General features: G+C 34.8%; 3 protein-coding genes across 5 annotated transcripts in view; 1 reads left to right on the forward strand and 2 right to left on the reverse strand.

Moving 5' to 3' along the window:
* cdh19 (cadherin 19, type 2) overlaps positions 1 to 20,056 on the reverse strand; it is a 377,589-nt gene that overhangs the window by 122,734 nt on the left and 234,799 nt on the right. The window lies entirely within an intron of this gene.
* Positions 641 to 2,463, reverse strand: LOC135777724 (uncharacterized). Its single transcript, XM_065287950.2, has 4 exons — positions 2,300 to 2,463; positions 2,037 to 2,144; positions 1,447 to 1,654; positions 641 to 1,348 (listed from the first exon to the last, which is right to left on the reverse strand). The coding sequence occupies exons 1-4, from the start codon at positions 2,461 to 2,463 to the stop codon at positions 887 to 889; spliced, it is 942 nt and encodes a 313-aa protein (XP_065144022.1). The 3' UTR covers positions 641 to 886.
* Positions 2,647 to 6,231, forward strand: LOC135777725 (uncharacterized). 2 transcript variants are annotated; one of them, XM_065287953.2, is made up of 5 exons: positions 2,647 to 2,705; positions 3,211 to 3,265; positions 3,491 to 3,655; positions 3,907 to 4,065; positions 5,526 to 6,230. In XM_065287953.2, exons 2-5 carry the CDS (start codon positions 3,214 to 3,216, stop codon positions 5,846 to 5,848), a joined length of 699 nt encoding a protein of 232 aa, XP_065144025.1. In that variant the 5' UTR covers positions 2,647 to 2,705; positions 3,211 to 3,213; the 3' UTR covers positions 5,849 to 6,230. The 2 variants fall into 2 exon arrangements, with proteins under 2 accessions (XP_065144025.1, XP_065144024.1); XM_065287952.2 differs by lacking the exon at positions 2,647 to 2,705 and having other exon boundaries at positions 3,141 to 3,265; positions 5,526 to 6,231.

Below are 20,056 nucleotides of genomic sequence, written 5' to 3' on the forward strand. Positions count from 1 at the left end.
GTCACTGTGAAGCAAACCCAACCATTGACTATCATACGTATTAACTACTGGGTACATTCACTAGTACATCCATGGTAACTACATGGAAACAGGACTGTAAAATAAAGTGTTGCTTTTTACATAGTTATTATATAGGACCTACCACCTAAGATATAGCATCATATACATGTCACTGTGAAGCAAACCCAACCATCGACTATCATACAAATTAACTACTGGGTACATTCACTAGTACGTCCATGGTAACTACATGGAAACAGGACTGTAAAATAAAGTGTTGCTTTTTACACAGTTATTATAAAGGACCTACCACCTAAGATATAGCATCATATACACGTCACTGTGAAGCAAACCCAACCATTGACTATCATACGTATTAACTACTGGGTACATTCACTAGTACATCCATGGTAACTACATGGAAACAGGACTGTAAAATAAAGTGTTGCTTTTTACTTGAGTTATTACACAGGATAGCATAGTATACATATACATTGGCAACTGTTAGTTATATTAACTAGTAAGACCATAAAATAAGAGTCATTGTACAATACTTTTGAAGTGCAGCAAAACATTTACTTATTTATTTCTTAAAGATTTTGTCTTTTTTTGCTGAATTTTGTTAAACAATGCATTTAGAAACAGCAATGACATACTGTTATTTTTTTAACATATTGAACATTCCCATTTTTTTAACAGCCTTAACCTGAGAACAAACGATTTTCGAAAATACTATTTTACCATCTTGAAAACTGCAGAAATGTTATTTTGGCAACAGCTTATACTACTGGGTCAAATAATTGTCTTACGTTTTAGTTCAGTGACTTTATTTATGACTTCTGGGTTTGTATCCACATATTCCTGTAGAGTTAATAAAGTCATTGTGCTACACCCTGTATATAGCAGCAATGTCCTCAAGCAAACATCCAAGAATACCTCTGGGATGTAGTTTTCCCCTCCAATATTGCCATTCAATGAAGGCTAGTTGATCTTTCAGTGTTTGTAGAGTCATGTTCCCCCTGTAACGGTATACCTCATTTTTGTAGGTTCTCCATGCACGTTCTATATGTTGTGTATGAGCTCCTGTTTGTGGATGTACAAAAAAACGACTGTGATTGACCTGATAATGAATAAAGCCATTCTGAGAAAGTCTTCTATAAGCTGGCCAGTCATCACTGAGCAGAGTGCTACCTTGACGCACGTGCTTCCTAATAATGGGAATTAATTTTCTTGCTGTTCTTCGTTTTACCACTTTCAGCACAGGTCTCCTTTGCTTTCTTTTGACTTCAATCATACCGAAAACCCATGCTTTTCTTCGCCATGTGTTGCCAAAACGCCCACGTGCATACTAAATATAAGAGAAGGATAAAACTATGAATCTTACTGTTACCAATTGCATTGATTTTTTAAAAGTATTCAAACTTTTTTTACAATACACACAAATACCTTCCGTTTGTGGCAAAACTTGCTTTCATCCAGGACCACAAATGCTCTTGCTCCACCGATTCTGATCCTCCGCTCTCTTTCCATTTTTTTGATTGATTTAACACATACTGCCTTGAGTTTTTTTGTCATTTTTGTAAATGTTGCACTACTGCCACACAGACCCTCTTCAAGCATATCCACCTGACGGAGACGTAATCCTTGAGCAAATCTGAAGCAGAGTGTTAACAATTAGATTACATGCATAGAGTATACACAACAAGAAGAATATTTGCCATACTTTAAACTAGAAAACTAGTTAATAAATTTGAAAACAAGATTAATGCACATACACAAACAGCACACAATACCTAGAATTTATTTTATTGGTACACATTAACTATTTTTAACAAATGGTTAACAATATACATAACACATTAACACATGTGACAGATTTTAAAATGGCACAGCCTCAGGGCTTTTACTAATATATAAATAATTAAACATGTAATGTAATATGTAATGATGTAATATGTTAACACATAAAGACTTTAAACACCCTGAATTCATTAATTTAAGTCTTAGATTATAGAACTTGGACTTTCTAAAGTTACCTGTGAATGAACTCCATATAGGAAGAAAGAGAAACATGACTTTTGCTGAAAACAGAGCCGTGACGTATGGAGAGTGACACGTCCTTGTGGCGATTTCGTCTACATATCCTGTACGTTGATGTAAAAAATAAAATTAGTACTTTATATTTTGAACTTTAAGACTAGGCTTTCTCAAGCCAACATAAATTTTGTTCACAAACTTTTACCTCATCTAGTTAAAATTAAAATCTAATTTTGCCTGTCCTACAAAAGACAGTGCTTACCATCGATATCCATCTTTTGTTGTGTTAGTTTTTTGAAGACTCATCCTCTTTCTGCATAACCTACATTTCTTTTTTCTGAGCAGGAGCCTGTGTTTCTGAAGCCATTTAATGAGTGATTTACGTCTTCCGTATATCCTCCGTAATAAAGATCTGACAAGACTCATTTTGAATTAATCTCTGAAAACTATTAGTTAGGCTAAGTGAGGTCATCGACCTCTAAAACACAGCAAAGCAGCTAAAATAGTAATATGATCACTGATTGGATGTTTTGAGCGCGAGATATGAACTTCCTGTTCCCGCACTTCGGGGTCATCGGAAGTTCGTAACAATCAGTCGTAACTGTACAGGTCATCATCCGTGTTCGTCGTAACTATCAGTCATCGCCCTGGTCTTCATCCGTGTTAAGGTAAGTTATATATGAACACAACAACAATAACTTATATACGCGGAGATGGACGCTGTTAAATTGTTAAGCCTTTAACTAACAAGTAACTTTACAGATCTCGCCAAATAGTGGCTCCCTCAACCCGCAAATTATATACAATATCATATCAGTCCATCGAAGTTTTTTTTTTTTAAGAGAGACCTAAAAGGATGCATATCTTGGAATCTAACTTTAGTTTACACAAACAAATGAATGCACTGGCTGAATAACAGCTTGATGCACTTTGCATAAGACGTCATGTTTAATGAGACACCTTATTATCAGTTAAGGAGCTACCATAAACATACAACAAATTAATACATTTAATTATGCTCAAAGTATAATTTTATATAAAGATGCCCTTAAGTGTCATATAACCATCCATGTGGAAACTATGTTTTGACCTGCTGTAATTATGTGTTACGTGCAATGGTTACAGTTGCAGTTGTGAATTGATACTTAAAATGTTAATGTTTTTAATATGCAGAATATGCAGAACACAAAGCGCACAAAGCGAGGGAGAAAACAAGTTGTTGATGAAGGTGAGGAAGGTTTTATCCATACCATTTATATATATAAAAACAAGCCTCTTTTTATAATTTGCTATAGCCCAAACTAAAATTAGGGATATATATTAATATAAATTTAAAGCTAAAACCACTAATGCAGATTATATGCAGATATATAATAGTAATACACATCTTTTAAACTTAATTGAAATCTCCAGAATTAACTGATAAATGTTTTTTATAACTGTAAATTTACAGCAGGTACTTCTCTCTCTGTGCCTCCCCCTGTCTCTGTGCCCCTACAAGTTGCGCCAACTGCAGTTGCAACAATTGAAAACCTGAAAGAGGAAAATAAACTTTTGAAAGAGGAGCGAGACTTCCTTCGGGAACAATTAAAATGTGCTCTTGAAAACAGACAACCAAGTAAGTGTTTATTCACATAGGTAGGAAATCTTATTTCCTTGACATATCTGACTCATTTTTTTTTAAGTCTGATAAGAAACACATGGAATCTAATTGTTAGGCATACGAACTCAATAAAATCAAAAATAGAGATTTGATGTAATAAAACAATAAAGCATATCATTTCATAACATCTACAATTTTAGGAAACTCAAGAAAATAATATTTTACTGTAGCAAATGTTAGATGTCTTTTTGTACAAATGTTCTTAGGACAGAAAGAGAAGATGCAAAATGATGCTTCTTCTGAGTCAGAATCTGGAGAGAGTTCAACATTCTCAGACACATCGGATTCATCTGACAAGCATCCAAAAAGAAAACAAAAGAGAAAGCACAAAGTCAGGGAGGAAAAACATGCCACCATTCGAAGAGGTAAGTGCAAAGACCAAACCTATCGTACAGTTTAAATACTTTCTTATTTCCCAGTTTATTGTACTGAGCTAGCTATTATCCATTCATTAAAGATTCTAGATTGTTACTGTGATTTGTACATTGGTACAATAAAATTCTTATTTTGTTTTTACCTAAAGTCACAAAAAAATAAAAATATAAAAAGTAAAGAAATTGAAATAAAATATTAAAAGGGGTTATAAAAAAAGATGTGAAATTGAAATTACACATCTTAAAGGGTTAGTTCAACCAAAAATTAAAAATATGTCATTAATTACTCACCCTCATGTTGTTTCAAACCCGTAAGACCATTGTCTTCTCTTCCGGTCTGCTTTGAATCCGCATGCATGACACAGCAGTGATGCTGCGGACGTATGACGCTGCTGATGTGTTATCTGGTGCGCCCGAGCTTCGTTTAGAGTTTGAGGGAGACGCACGCTGTATTCAAGCTGTTCAAAATTGTTTGTGTTTTGGTATTGCTATATTTTTTTAATGGTGCGTAAATGTGCATGTCGCAGATGTCCTAATCCCTCAGACTGTAAACGAAGCTTAGGTGCACCAGATAACACGTCAGCAGCGTCATACGTCACCAGCATCACTGCAGTGTGGTGAACGCGTATTAACAACAGACCCGAAAGAGAAGACAATGCTGGATAAAGTCGTAATTTTTGTACCAATTTTGTATCAAAATATATTTTCGATGCTTCAACACATTCTAACTGACCCACTGATGTCACATGGACTACTTTGATGATGTTTTTATTACCTTTCTGGACATGGACAGTATAATGTACATACATATTCAATGGACGGTCAGAAAGCTCTTGATTTTAACTGTGTTTCTGAAGGCATTATTGACATAATTTTCATTTATGGGTGAACTATCGCTTTAAGTCTTTCACACATGCATTAATGTTTATAAAACAGTTAGTTCCAATCATTGATTCTGATATTCACGATAAAACAGGGCTAGGACCGCTTCACCCAACGGTTCTATTTATCACTGCACCCTTAGCAACACCCTTAGCAACCACACGTATCAGTTTCAGAACGGTTTGTTGTTTTTATTTGAGCTTTCATGCATATTACACATTGGAATGTTTTTTGTTCACGGTCAGGGACTATTTTTTTCTAGCGGATGGAATGCTTTTATTGATTTAACTTCATGAAAGTTGCACTAATAATTTTTTTTTTAACTTTTATATTGTGTGGTAACCGTTTTATAAAAGCAATAAGGTACTCGAGGCAAGTGTTGTATCGTGAATAAGTAACGGCTGCTCCGCTTCGCTTCATGCCTAATATACCCTTCAGCCGTTACTTATTGCTTACATATATTAATTATACCTTTTCACCCCTTAGTGGTCAAAGGTGGAACTACATCTTAATGCATTAGAAAAGTAATAGTCCTGCAATGACATAATGTTACATACTTTTTTTTTCAGTTCAAACACCTGATGATGTTTTGCAACGTTACAAGGCCATTCTGAAAAGCTTCATGAAGACCAGAAGCGTCTCCCACAGCTGCAAGCAACACAATGTTGATCGCAATACCATCGCACTTACAGCCATTATTGCAGAGTTGCAGATTATTGCTACTCCTGAACTCCACATTCCTGAATTTCAGGGTGGAACTCTACAGAAATATGCGAAGGAGTGCAAGGAATATGTGGATACAAACCCAGAAGTCTTTAATAAAATCAATGAAATGAAACGTAAACGTGAACTCCTCCCAATTAGGTACAAATTTAGAAAGGAAGACAATTAATTGACCCAGTAGTATAATAAGCTGTTCCCAAAATAACATTTCTGCATTTTTTATGATGGTTAAATAGTATTTTTGTTAATATCGTTGTTCTCAGGTTAATGCTGTTAATTGTTAAAAAAAAAATCAGAATGTTCAATATGTTGAAAAAAGTACAAAAAAACCTGTATGTCATTGCTGTTTCCAAAATTCAGTGTTCAACAAAATTCAACAAAAAAGACAAGATCGTTAAGAAATAAATAAGTAAATGTTTTTCTTCACTTCAAAAACAGTGTATTATGACTCTTATTTTAGGGTCTTACTGTGTAATAACTGAGTAAAAAGCAACACTTTATTTTACAGTCCTGTTTCCATGTAGTTACCATGGACGTACTAGTGAATGTACCCAGTAGTTAATACGTATGATAGTCAATGGTTGGGTTTGCTTCACAGTGACATGTATATGATGCTATATCTTAGGTGGTAGGTCCTATATAATAACTGTGTAAAAAGCAACACTTTATTTTACAGTCCTGTTTCCATGTAGTTGCCATGGACGTACTAGTGAATGTACCCAGTAGTTAATGCGTAGGATAGTCAATGGTTGGGTTTGCCTCAAAGTGACATGTATATGATGCTATATCTTAGGTGGTAGGTCCTATATAATAACTGTGTAAAAAGCAACACTTTATTTTACAGTTCTGTTTCCATGTAGTTACCATGGACGTACTAGTGAATGTACCCAGTAGTTAATACGTATGATAGTCAATGGTTGGGTTTGCTTCACAGTGACATGTATATGATGCTATATCTTAGGTGGTAGGTCCTATATAATAACTGTGTAAAAAGCAACACTTTATTTTACAGTCCTGTTTCCATGTAGTTGCCATGGACGTACTAGTGAATGTACCCAGTAGTTAATACGTATGATAGTCAATGGTTGGGTTTGCTTCACAGTGACATGTATATGATGCTATATCTTAGGTGGTAGGTCCTATATAATAACTGTGTAAAAAGCAACACTTTATTTTACAGTCCTGTATCCATGTAGTTGCCATGGATGTACTAGTGAATGTACCCAGTAGTTAATGCGTATGATAGTCAATGGTTGGGTTTGCCTCAAAGTGACATGTATATGATGCTATATCTTAGGTGGTAGGTCCTATATACTAACTGTGTAAAAAGCAACACTTTATTTTACAGTCCTGTTTCCATGTAGTTACCATGGACGTACTAGTGAATGTACCCAGTAGTTAATGCGTAGGATAGTCAATGGTTGGGTTTGCCTCAAAGTGACATGTATATGATGCTATATCTTAGGTGGTAGGTCCTATATAATAACTGTGTAAAAAGCAACACTTTATTTTACAGTCCTGTTTCCATGTAGTTGCCATGGACGTACTAGTGAATGTACCCAGTAGTTAATGCGTAGGATAGTCAATGGTTGGGTTTGCCTCAAAGTGACATGTATATGATGCTATATCTTAGGTGGTAGGTCCTATATAATAACTGTGTAAAAAGCAACACTTTATTTTACAGTTCTGTTTCCATGTAGTTACCATGGATGTACTAGTGAATGTACCCAGTAGTTAATGCGTATGATAGTCAATGGTTGGGTTTGCTTCACAGTGACATGTATATGATGCTATATCTTAGGTGGTAGGTCCTATATACTAACTGTGTAAAAAGCAACACTTTATTTTACAGTCCTGTTTCCATGTAGTTACCATGGATGTACTAGTGAATGTACCCAGTAGTTAATGCATACGGTTATTTAATGCTTGGTTTAAAGGACAAAGATACTGAGTACCAAAATGGCAGATCAGTAATGTTTGTTCATATCATATAGGTATGGTATAAGTATAACTTACATTTACCTGCAGGTACAACACACTTATCATGTATATACTATTTGTAAGTACAGTAGTGTTTCTAGTTAGTTACAGTATACATACATACACCATATATGCCTTTCATTAACTTACACTGGCCTACAGGTACAACACACTTGTTATGTATATACAATTTGTAAGTACAGTAGTGTTTCTAGTTAGTTACGGTATACATACACCATATGTGCCGGTCATTAATTTACTATTACTTATCATGTATATACAATTTGTAAGTACAGTAGTGTTTGATATTAGTTATCATATATGTACACTATAAATACCTGTCATTTACCCTAACTTGCCTGTAAATACCAAATACTTATATTGTACATTCATTTGTAAGTACAGTAGTGTTTTTCGTTAGTTACAGTATACCTACACTATAAGTATGTATATGTTTTTACCCAGTACTTATCTAGAGTTACATTTTAACTACCAAGTATGTACTACTGGTAAGTACAGTAATGATACCAATTACTTACCATGTAGATACCTAAAAGTAAGTACCACACATTTGTCGGTAAGTACAACTTATTTACCATATATGTACACTGTAAGTACACGTACTGTAAAATAAAGTGCTACCATTTTTTTTGCAAGACAAACACTCTGATTAAGCACAGATGCTTGGAAAATGTAACTAAAATACTCAATTCGTAATTTCCCATGTAAACATTAACCCTCTGAGGTCTGAAGCAATTTTGGGGACCTTGGGTAGTTTTTACCTGCACTAACATTTGTGCTTTGTCAGTTGCTTAAAGACATAATAAGGGCAAAAGTCTCATCACACTGTGTTCAGCACAAACAGGGCAGATGAGTGTTATCAGAGTCTGCTGGGAGGGCACTTGGAGCTGTGGTTAATAAGATGAAGGTCTGCCCTGAGCTGAGCTTTGACACATTTACTAAACTGTATAATTCAATGGTTACATATGTGCTGTTTTATGCTGCTGGAGTATGGGGCTTTGAAGATGCTCCAGAATGTAATAAGGTCCAAAGTAGAGCTATGAGATATTTTCTTGGAGTACACAGGTTTACCACTAGGGCGGGCATAGAGAGGGGACATGGGCTGGGAGCCCTGTGTGGTCAAACAAAGAGCAGAAGTCCTTAGGCCAGGGGTGTCCAAAGTCGGTCCTGGAGGGCCTGTGTCCTCCAGAGTTTAGCTAAAACTTCCCTCAACACACCTGCCTCAAAGTATCTAGTCTGCCTAGTAAGACCTTGATTAGCTGGATCAGGTGTGTTTGATTAGGGTTGGAATAAAACTCTGCAGAGACACCGGCCCTCCAGGAGCAGGATTGAACACCCCTGCCTTAGGCTATTGAATCGCCTCGTGTGTTTACCAGAGGAAAGACTTACACAAAAAGTGTTTAACTGGGATAGAGCTCACAGACATCCTATTCCAAGGAGGTCCTTGAGATCTTCTCAGTTGTAAATTTACAACAATTGTTTTTGAATAGTATACAGTGCAAGATCCCCTACATTAGACAAACATTGTTTGACATTTATAAAGAACAATAGAAATCTGAGATGCTATGGAAGCCAAAATGTAGAAGTTATGTAAAGTTTAAGGAAAATTTCTTTGTTGAACCTTATGTCAAACAGGCTTGTGCACAATTCAGAATTTCAGAATTGGCCTCCATTCAATTCATAAATTGGAATTTGAATTGAATTGACTCTGCCCTACAGGAAGTTGAGTGGGAATTGGATTGACATGAAGTGGAATTAAATTCATGGCAATTCAAAGAAATTCCACAGTCACACAACAGAAAGAATCTCACATACATTCACTGTTAGGAAAGTTAATTTGGAAAATTGTTTGGCAACCATTTTAAATACTTGGTTAAAGTAAAGCATTCTCGGAAATGAAGTCATGTTCCAACGTGTTCCACAAAATTACAATTACAAGAAATTCAAACTTTTTTTATGTGACTAGAGTTTTTAACATTTATTGTTGGGGAAAACATTTTCTGTTAATGTAATCTGTACAAGTAGTTCAAACTTATATCATTTATATAATATGTAATGCAATCATATCTGACATATACTGTAAAGCTTTATTTTTAACGCTTCACTTACGGTATAATATGTATATGAATTTCTATTGAATTGCAATTCTGCTTCCTTTAATTCAAATGAATTGTGCACAAGCCTAATGTCAAATATAATTTGAAAAGAAGACAGAGGTCTTTAGGTGCTCAGCTCAGAGCTGGAGTGCTGCCCCTAGAGTTTGAATTGGGGCGCTTTAAATGAGTCCCAGAGGAGGACAGGTTATGTTCTATATGTGAATTATGTTTGGTGGAGGATGAATTTAATTTTATGTTTTATTGCCCACTATACAACAATTTAAAACTTGATTTGTATAATATGATGCAACAGAAAATACTGGATTTGTTTTGGTTATCTGAAGGTGAAATTATGTTTTGGTTATTTGAAAATGAAAGTTTTTGTATGGAAACTTTTGTTGAGAAGGCATGGACATTAAAACAAAAGACTCTATATCCTGAAATTAGGTGATTTAGTTGCGATTATGTCTGTTGTGGCTTAGGGCTGTGTATCGCCAATTACCCAATACGATACGTATCCCGATACAAGGGTCCCGATACGATGCATATCACAATACAAGACTATTTTGAATTACATTTCTTTCAGAATTTAGTAACATTATTATTATAATTATCTGTTTATTGTACATTGAATAAGCAGTGTTGTAACTATGGAAGTAAATCTGTGCCGTTGGGTTTTGAATTCTAATTCTTAGCACTGAATTTTTTTACATCAAATTTTTAACACTGAATTTTATTTTGCATCTAAATCAGACTTTGAATTTTAAAAGCCATCGAATATCTAGCACTGTTTTTTTGCCTATGACATTTTTTTCAATGCTTTAAAAAAATTCAGTGTAAAAAAATTCAATGTCTAAAAAAATTCAATGAAAAAAAATTCAATGTGTTTTAAAAGATTCAGTGTAAAAACATTCAATGTTTTAAAAGATTTGGTGTACAAAATTCAATGTCTCAAAAAATTCAGTGCAAAATAATTCAACGTCTCAAAAAATTCAGTGTAAAAATATTCAGAGTCAACATCCGGGGAAGCAAGGAGAAGCAATCGATCCCTTTATCAAATCATTCAACATCCAGCCAATCATTTACACTCCATTGGTCACGTGACACCGAAACGGGAAGTGGGTGAAGTTCAGGCAAAGGGTTTATTTGCATTAACATATGAACACATTTTTTACATTACAACTCAGTTAGCTGGATTTGATTGTTGATGATTTGGCATGATCTTGGATTATTTGGTTCTTCGAAGCTCATTCTAAACTTGCTGTCATAGCAACAGGTCCGTAAGCTCAAACCTGCTCGGGAGCAGGCTTATTTCATGTAAACAAGATTAGTTTGTACCTTTTTAAGCGGATGTGATACGGAAAGTCTCTCCATTATACGAGCGCAATCTGCGTAAGATGCATGATTAATATAAAGAGCTTTTCAAATTCAACACGTAATAAAAAAAGAATATATTAATTAAATCTTTTAACGATGTTATTTAAAAAATATATAATATAACAAATATATTTTTTCTGTACTTGTGCGACTTGTTTTTGTGTAACAGGTGTTTGATTATTAATCTTAAACGAATGACATGCTGATCACATTCATTTTAAATTTGTTTGAATTTTCCTTAATAAAAACAGCAATTAATCATACCCAGCACTAATAGATGTTACAGTATGTACAATAAAGACTATTACTCAGTGTGAAATAATTTTCATTTGAATAAACTAATCTCCTATTTTAGTTTTGTCTTTAGATTGTCAAGTAGCTTACAATGTCATGCATGAAAGGGTTTTCGTTTAGTAGTTTCTATCTGTTCTATCTTTAAAACGTTGTCTACAAATATGTTACCCTGTCCCTCTCCTGTGACAAAAATGACCAAAATAACCAAATAAGTTTTTTGCACATATTTTCACATATCTTTATCTTCTTTACTACACTTTTCTGTGCAGAATCAGCAGATGCAGGACTTTCAGTTAACATGGAATACTGCTAATATATTCAGAAATCAGTTAAGAATAATGCAATTGAAGTAAACTTATTTAACCACTTGCATATAGTTTCTCTAAAGGACTACCATCTGAGAGGATTTCTTTACTGTCATGTGCATGCTCTCAGAAACGGTTGCATTTTATAATCTTTTGATGTAGAATAACATTACCATTCTCTTACTGCACATCATAATTTATTTACCACATTATTGGAAACTGCTAAAAGTGTTGGTGTATTATCTAAAACTGCACAAAAGAGAGGAAAACACTATCTTATAATACACTACAATTAAAATTTTATTTATCAGGAATTAAATTGTTGCATTGGCTGTCAATTTAAGAAAGAGCACCTGCTCCAGAGATTATCTGTACAATCAGCCAGTTTAGAGAAATCACTCCTGCCAGCACATCACATGAAGATGGAGGGCCACCACCTGTGTTTTTTTATTCTGCTTTTTTTAAAGTTGCTGTTACAAACAGACAAAATAGCATTTAACTGTTTTTAAAAGAGACTTAAAGTACTTTAGGAGCATCAAATTTTAATTACAATCATTAATTTCAATCTTTGACAAGCATAGTAAAGATATCAAGATTATATTTTTACAGAAAATGTTACATTATTTATGGTGATTTATGTACTAAAGTAGCTTTAACTGGGTTTTTAAATTCAGTCACATGTACAAAGAACAATTCCCGCACACTATCTGCTTGCTGAAAAAATGTATTTAATGAATGTTGCGTTGCAACGTTTCGATCAACTGATCTTCATCAGGCAACTGCAATTGTTACAAACATCATCAAATATAAATGGACAAATGTCCAATCACAATGTAGAAAAACAAATCACATGATAGGTGCATCATTCAAAATAGTCACATGATTACATCTCAATTCAATAATCTCATGATATCATTTAATATATGTAACCCGATACACAACTCATATGTAAGTCTAATACACAATTCAAAGCATCACATTAAAAAGTGCTTCATCATTTAAAACCTAAAGGTGATAAAGTTTGAAGAGTATCGATCCAATAGAGTTCACGTCTCAGTAATAGTAAATCAATATCACCACCTCTAGGTGGCATATTCACCTTTTCAATTCCACAAAAGCGTAGTGAGGAAACATCATGATTAAGTGCATTAAAATGGGTCGCTACCGGGTAATTCATATCCTTTCTTCTGATTGAACTTTTGTGTTCACTAATTCTTAGCTTAAGTTGACGTGTTGTTTTTCCCACATATCCCAAACCACAAGGACAGCGTATCAAATAAATCACGTGTGTAGAGACACAAGTGATTACTGACTTAATGTCAAACTTTTTTCCGGTTCTAGGATGACTAAAAAAAGAAGTTTTGAAGGTGTTGTTACATTGTGCACAATTTCCACAGCGATAATTTCCATTAGGTAAAGGGCTGATTAATCTCTGTGAAGGACTCGGAGTATTCTTCTGAAATTGAGCATGTACAAGAGAATCTTTTAAGTTCCTAGCCCTTCTAAATACAATCAATGGGGGATCTTGAAAAATGGCACTTAATTCTGAATCGGAAGACAAAAGTTTTTTGAGGATCGATCTAATCAGATGAGATTGAGAAGAATGGGTAGTAATGAAAGTGAAAGAATGTTTTTTAGATAATTTGGTCTTCTTTTTTAACAACTCAGAGCGTGTCTTAAGGAGAGTTACATTAAAAGCTTCGTCAATCCATTTAGAGGGATATCCCCGATCTAAGAATTTATTTTTCATAATTAAAGCCTTCTCTATGAAATCAGTGTCAGAATGGCAAATTCTTCTTAGTCTGAAGAATTGACTTTTTGGAAGGCCCTTTTTCAAAGCGATAGGGTGAAAGCTGTTGGCTAAAAGTAATGTGTTGCGATCAGTGTCTTTTGTGTATAGAGTCGTAATCAATTTCCCATCATTTTTCAAGACCCACATATCAAGAAAATGTACTTTTGTGTCATTGATCTCACAAGTGAATTCCAAATCCTCGATAAAGCTGTTCAAGATAGACACAAATTTACTAACATCATTTTGATTGCCCAAAAAAATACAAAACACATCATCAATATATCTGTACCATTTCAAGATCTGAGAAAAATATGGATTTTTTTCAGGATTACACACAAAACAATGTTCAAAATGACCCACAAACAAATTAGCGTAATTGGGGGCAAAAATCGAACCCATAGCTGTACCACTTATCTGAAGATAATAGTCTTTTTCAAAGCTAAAATAGTTATATTTCAGAACATATTTAGCCATATCGATCAAAAAATCAGTCGGAGGTGTAACATCACTCCGTGTAGAAAGATAATACTTCAGGGCATCTAGTCCCTTCTCATGTGAGATGTTGGTATATAGACTAGTAATGTCCAAAGTCAGTAACAGAGCATTCTCAGGTAAATCATGTAATTCAGAAATCTTGTTGATAAAGTCAGTTGAGTCCCTAATGTAGGCAGGTAAGGCCTGTACATAAGGTTTGATGAAATAGTCCACATACTGAGATAAAGGAGCTAATAGGGAATTAGTCTGTGCCACAATGGGGCGACCTGGAGGGTCTGTTAACCTCTTATTTATCTTAGGTAGAGTGTAAAACACAGGTATCACAGGATGTAAACAATTCAAGAATTGAAACTCAGCTTGAGATATCCAATCTAACGCTTTAGCATTTTCCAAAAACTTTTGAACATCAGTTTGGAACCTCTTAGTAGGGTCATTAGGAAGTTTTTTATAGAATTTCAAGTTTTGTAATTGTGAGAGACATTCTTGCTGGTACTTAGTCAAATCTTGGACTACAATAGCCCCTCCTTTGTCCGCTGGTTTAATGATAATCGACGGGTCATTAATCAATTCAGCAAGGGCTTTTTTCTCAGGAAGAGAAAGATTGTGAGACAGTTTCTTAGACACGGAGCAGGATTTCATAATATCTTGTTCAACAACCCGACAAAAAGTATGAATCGTATGGTTATTAACATAAGGACAAAAAGTGCTCCTAGGTTTGAAAGGGGTCTTGGAAGAGAACGTACTAGTGGACTGAGAAAAGAAGTAACGCAATTTAATCTGTCTGAAACATTTGAATAAATCAACTTTCAGGCCAAATGCATTAACACCACTAGTCGGGACAAAAGACAAACCTTTAGACAGGATACTGTTTTGATCATCAGAAAGTTCTTTGTCCGAAATGTTAATTACCGTCTCTTTACGAAGTTGCGGGTCCACGGACGTGAGTGTCTTTGAAGCTCTACGGCCTCGTCGGCATTTTTTCTTCTGTTTGGTCTGTTTCCCGGAGTCCGTTTGTCCAAAAAAACAGAAGAAGAATCCTGGGCGCTGGAGTCACTGTCCATAGTGAAATCACTGCTCGTAGCAACATCAGATCCATGATCGATACGTACTCCACATCTCCTCTGTGTCCGCGAGCGCAATGCTCCTCTCGCGGCTCCTCGGGCTGCTGAAGTAACAGAGCGCTGGAGGGTAATGGTCGGCTCGGATGGACTAAAATCCCATGGATAAACTTCATTACGGAGATAATCCTCAGTGTCACGTTTATATTTCCTCAGTTTAATCTCCTTCAAGTTATCACTGTATTTCTTCGTGGACGTCTCTATAGATACCCGAAGTGAATCAAAGTCTACGTGCGGTGTGGTTTTGATCTGCTCTTCCAAATGCACTTAATCATGATGTTTCCTCACTACGCTTTTGTGGAATTGAAAAGGTGAATATGCCACCTAGAGGTGGTGATATTGATTTACTATTACTGAGACGTGAACTCTATTGGATCGATACTCTTCAAACTTTATCACCTTTAGGGTTAAATGATGAAGCACTTTTTAATGTGATGCTTTGAATTGTGTATTAGACTTACATATGAGTTGTGTATCGGGTTACATATATTAAATGATATCATGAGATTATTGAATTGAGATGTAATCATGTGACTATTTTGAATGATGCACCTATCATGTGATTTGTTTTTCTACATTGTGATTGGACATTTGACCATTTATATTTGATGATGTTTGTAACAATTGCAGTTGCCTGATGAAGATCAGTTGATCGAAACGTTGCAACGCAACTTTCATTAAATACATTTTTTCAGCAAGCAGATAGTGTGCGGGAATTGTTCTTTGTACATTTTGAGACTTTTTGTCGTCTTATCCTACGCACCTATCTATTGACTTCAGGTGTGCGACGCTAATTTGTTTAAATTCAGTCACATAAAAAGTTCAAAACCTTCCATCAATAGCTCTCAGACTGCAGGGGTTAAAAATGGGCGTGTTCTTGGCCATTGTAACAACTGGCCAATCACAGCGTGGCTGATCAGTGTTTCTACTATCGATATGTATTGACTTGCAGTGCACGAACGCGCAGTGATCTCAGATAATTCAATCCTGCCATAATAATCATCAACAGCAGTGGTGTTCAAAGAACCAAACAAGCGAGATTATAATTAGCCAGATCTAAACTTCTCGGATGTCTCATTTGATCTCGGATGTATTAAGCGAAGTACGAAGAACGGGCCCCTGGACACAGTCCGTTTACATTTATCAACATCAAAGTGTCTTCTGTGTCTGGATGTGTGAGACGCGCTGGATGAATAGCTGTCAATCACAATGGCTACAACTGGCTTTAACCATATGATTTAGGGTTGTCGCGGTAACCGCACTCCCGTATTGTACAGTTCTACTGAGAAGCAAACAGCAGAGAATAACTAGCAACCCTCATAACCGTGGATCACCTTTTAAGCTTTATATTTTAAGCTTTAAAGGTTTTATCTTTGTTTATTAATATTTGCAGCGTCCGCACCGCGTACTTTACCTGAACTTGACTTTCACCCACATGCTTTTTACCAACAAAATTAATGTGAAACATGAGGATGACAATCCCGACTTCCCTGTTTTAGTCTGCATTAATAACGTGCTTTAGGCTCTGTCTGAACTTATACGTTTTTGTTCTGTAGCCTACTTTGTTCACTCACATATTTCTATATCAACCATAAACTGTTGTTACCTATGTTTCCTGATAAGTTTAATATGATTTAAATAAAAGAGCTAACAATTTACTGATTTCCTGTTCATGTCTCCCTCTAGTCTAGTGTGTAAGAATTGAAGTAATGTAATTTACAAACACATTTAGGTATAAGAAACTTATTATGAAGGCATATTTGGTGCAAAACAACTGCACACCTGTGACAGTGGAATTTGTATTTGTAGAGATTATCCACACATGTGTATCAGTAAACTTGAAGTCGCAGAGGACGAGATGCAAACTTGTAGATTTTTTTTCTTTCCCTCAAATACAACACAACAGTTACACATTCACAAATCCTTCAGTGCAGCTGCACAAATCCCATTTTACAAATCACAGATTAAGAAACTCACAAGTTCACATTTTTTGCTACAATTGATGCAGTAAATATGGTGCATAACCTACTTGAACGCCTGCATCAAATAATGTGAAGTCACACACAAATTTTGTACATTTGCAAAATCAGTTTGTGCATCTGTGCGATGAGACTTGCATGTGTGTACAATTTATTTTTCACAAATATTTTTTTATTTTTTAAATATTTTCTAGCCCAAACACAAGTACATAAATACAACTGCTTGAATCTGCTGCTACGAGTTTCAAATACTCTTTTTCGTGTGCTCTCTCTTCTGCACCAAATATCTCGAGATAAATGGTGCGAAAGTGATTTGTATACCTGTAGGCTTTGGCGAGCACTGTTCAGCCCCAGACACTCACTGAAGCAGAGTTTATTAATTACCACCAATGTTTCAGCAAAGTAAATCGCCTTTATCAAGGTATTATTTTCACCAAGTGGAGAACAATATAAATGGGAGTGCTAATTATACACAGATGAAGGTAATTACATACAATACTCCAATGATTCATTAGTAAACAAAATATAAGTTCCATAAATTTCAAACCATCAATATAAGTAGATTAAAAAATACAAGCAGCAAATACACACATTTTAACTTTAAATAAGATACCAAATGATGTAAGTCCCATTCATTTTTAATATCATAATACCTATAAAAACAACCCAAATCAAAATCTACTTTAAACCATGTGTGCCAATGTTCACATTTAATATACCTAAAAGGCCTTCTGTCCAAGTAAAAATTGGTCAAACTCACCTCACCTTCTAGATGGAAATTCCCTCTCAATTCCTATATACAATAATGAAGTAATAGGATGATTAAGTTCAACAAAATGCAGTGCTAATGCCAGGTTCATATTTCTGCATATTATTGCACTCTGATGTTTTGCGATGTGTGTTTTATACTCTCTATTTTTTTTCCTACATATGATTTACCACAGTGACATGTTATCAAATAAATAAGCTTGTATTTGTTTGGGGGTGAATCCCAAAGATATTTCCATATCATTAAGATTCTTAATAAAATCATTTGGTCCCTTATATATTATTTTTAGACTTTATATATTACATTTGACCTTAAGGAAGACTTTTCTTCAATGTTAACGGATGATAATCCAAAAAAGGTACAGGAGCACAGGCAAGAACACGATCAGTAACACATGCCTGTTTGCTGACAAACAGGCAATCAACAGGCAGTTGACAGAACAGAAACAATTAATTACTATGGAAACAGATGGGCAGTGGGTGGAGTATGAATTAATGTCCATGGCAACAAAAAAGGGGGCGGGGCAACAAAGGAATAAGAGGCAAATAGGGCTGACACAGATAGGACTCTTGACCTTGGCCGTACCCACCATCGAGGTCCGGACTGTTTTAGTGAGTATCATAGTAAACTTCTGATTATGTCATAATATGTCTTCCGAATGTAAACATTTTATTACATTCTGTCTTAAAGTCTAAAAAACAGTACCTGTTGAAGTCATTAAATTACTTAAATAACAAAAGAAGAGAAAATCACTCACTGGTCCTGACTGTTACTTCGTAAAAAAGATTAATCCATATTTAATTTTAAATAAATATCTTTTTTTGCCAACAATCCTTAATGTTGAGCTCTGCTCTTTGAAGTAAGTTGGTTTATTATTGGTTTATTATGCAAGTTCAGCCTTGCATTATGTTTGTATCTTACAGTTAGTATAATGCATGTAATGAATTCAGGGCAAGAAGAATATTTATCTAATATGGGGTAATGTGAAGTATTATAATAATTACATATCGTTTTCTTTCATGGGATATGGACCCCCTAAAGTAGCCTTGGCCACCCCATTTATAAAATTCTAGTTCTGCCACTGCAATATTGATGTTGTATTTCAGCATATTAAATGTATAATAAGTGTGTGCATATTGTGAATGAGTTTAATAAACAAATTCTTGATAGCCTTTGGTTAATTCACTAAACTGATCCTATATTCAGTTAGCCTATGTTTACTTAACTGACAGTGCCCAGGATGGTAACATAATTATTTCAATGTCTTACTAATAAACAACACAAGTCTTGCGCATACTGACATGGTTTGAAATCTATAGTTATTCGATTCTTTGGTTTTCTGATGTGTTATAATTCATATATGTAGAGCAGAGAAATAAGAATTTTTTTCCTGGCGTGCATGCCCTAAAAAAATACATATGGACCTCGGTATTTATAAAATCCTGCGTACGGCCCTGCTCACGACAATAAGAATCCACTCTCAATAGTGTATTACGAGCTAGGTTTTTTAATCTGATCCCTATATAAACAATTACGAGCTATCCACAAGTCTAAAAAGCTGATTTGATTTGGGTTAGCATCCAAAGTAAATGTTAAGAATTCAGAACAACTGTTTATATAATAATAAAAAGAATTTAGTTGTTCAGTAACCCGATTCAAAAAGACAGAAATAATCATCCAAATTAGTATATTAGAAGAAAAAGCATGATTTAAATACACATTTTTCTTCAAAAAAAGGTTATTTTGCAAAAGAAATCACAAACGTTCTTTCCATGGCCCCACCTCCTGTTTGAATTAAAAATTAGTCTGAAAAATAAAATAATTTGTTTTATGATATTAAAAATGAATGGGACTTACATCATTTGGTATCTTATTTAAATGTAGGCCTATGTGTGTATTTGCTGCTTGTATTTTTTAATCTGCTTATATTGATGGTTTGAAATTTATGGAACTTATATTTTGTTTACTAATGAATCATTGGAGTATTGTATGTAATTACCTTCATGTGTGTATAATTAGCACTCCCATTTATATTGTTCTCCACTTGGTGAAAATAATACCTTGATAAAGGTGATTTACTTTGCTGAAACATTGGTGGTAATTAATAAACTCTGCTTCAGTGAGTGTCGGGGGCGCCACCTGGTGGGCAGT

This window comes from Paramisgurnus dabryanus, chromosome 22, assembly GCF_030506205.2.
Source record: "Paramisgurnus dabryanus chromosome 22, PD_genome_1.1, whole genome shotgun sequence".
NCBI classification, from domain to species: Eukaryota; Metazoa; Chordata; class Actinopteri; order Cypriniformes; family Cobitidae; genus Paramisgurnus; species Paramisgurnus dabryanus.

Coding starts and splice junctions, on each gene's coding strand:
- LOC135777724 (XM_065287950.2), bottom strand. CDS start 2,463: ATGAGTCTTGTCAGATCTTTATTACGGAGGATATACGGAAGACGTAAA. Junction 1,655..2,036: donor TATATGGAGTTCATTCACAG/GTAACTTTAGAA, acceptor ACTCTGCTTCAG/ATTTGCTCAAGGATTACGTC. Junction 1,349..1,446: donor AGTTTTGCCACAAACGGAAG/GTATTTGTGTGT, acceptor TCTTATATTTAG/TATGCACGTGGGCGTTTTGG.
- LOC135777725 (XM_065287952.2), top strand. CDS start 3,205: ATGCAGAATATGCAGAACACAAAGCGCACAAAGCGAGGGAGAAAACAA. Junction 3,266..3,490: donor AAAACAAGTTGTTGATGAAG/GTGAGGAAGGTT, acceptor GTAAATTTACAG/CAGGTACTTCTCTCTCTGTG. Junction 3,656..3,906: donor TCTTGAAAACAGACAACCAA/GTAAGTGTTTAT, acceptor AAATGTTCTTAG/GACAGAAAGAGAAGATGCAA.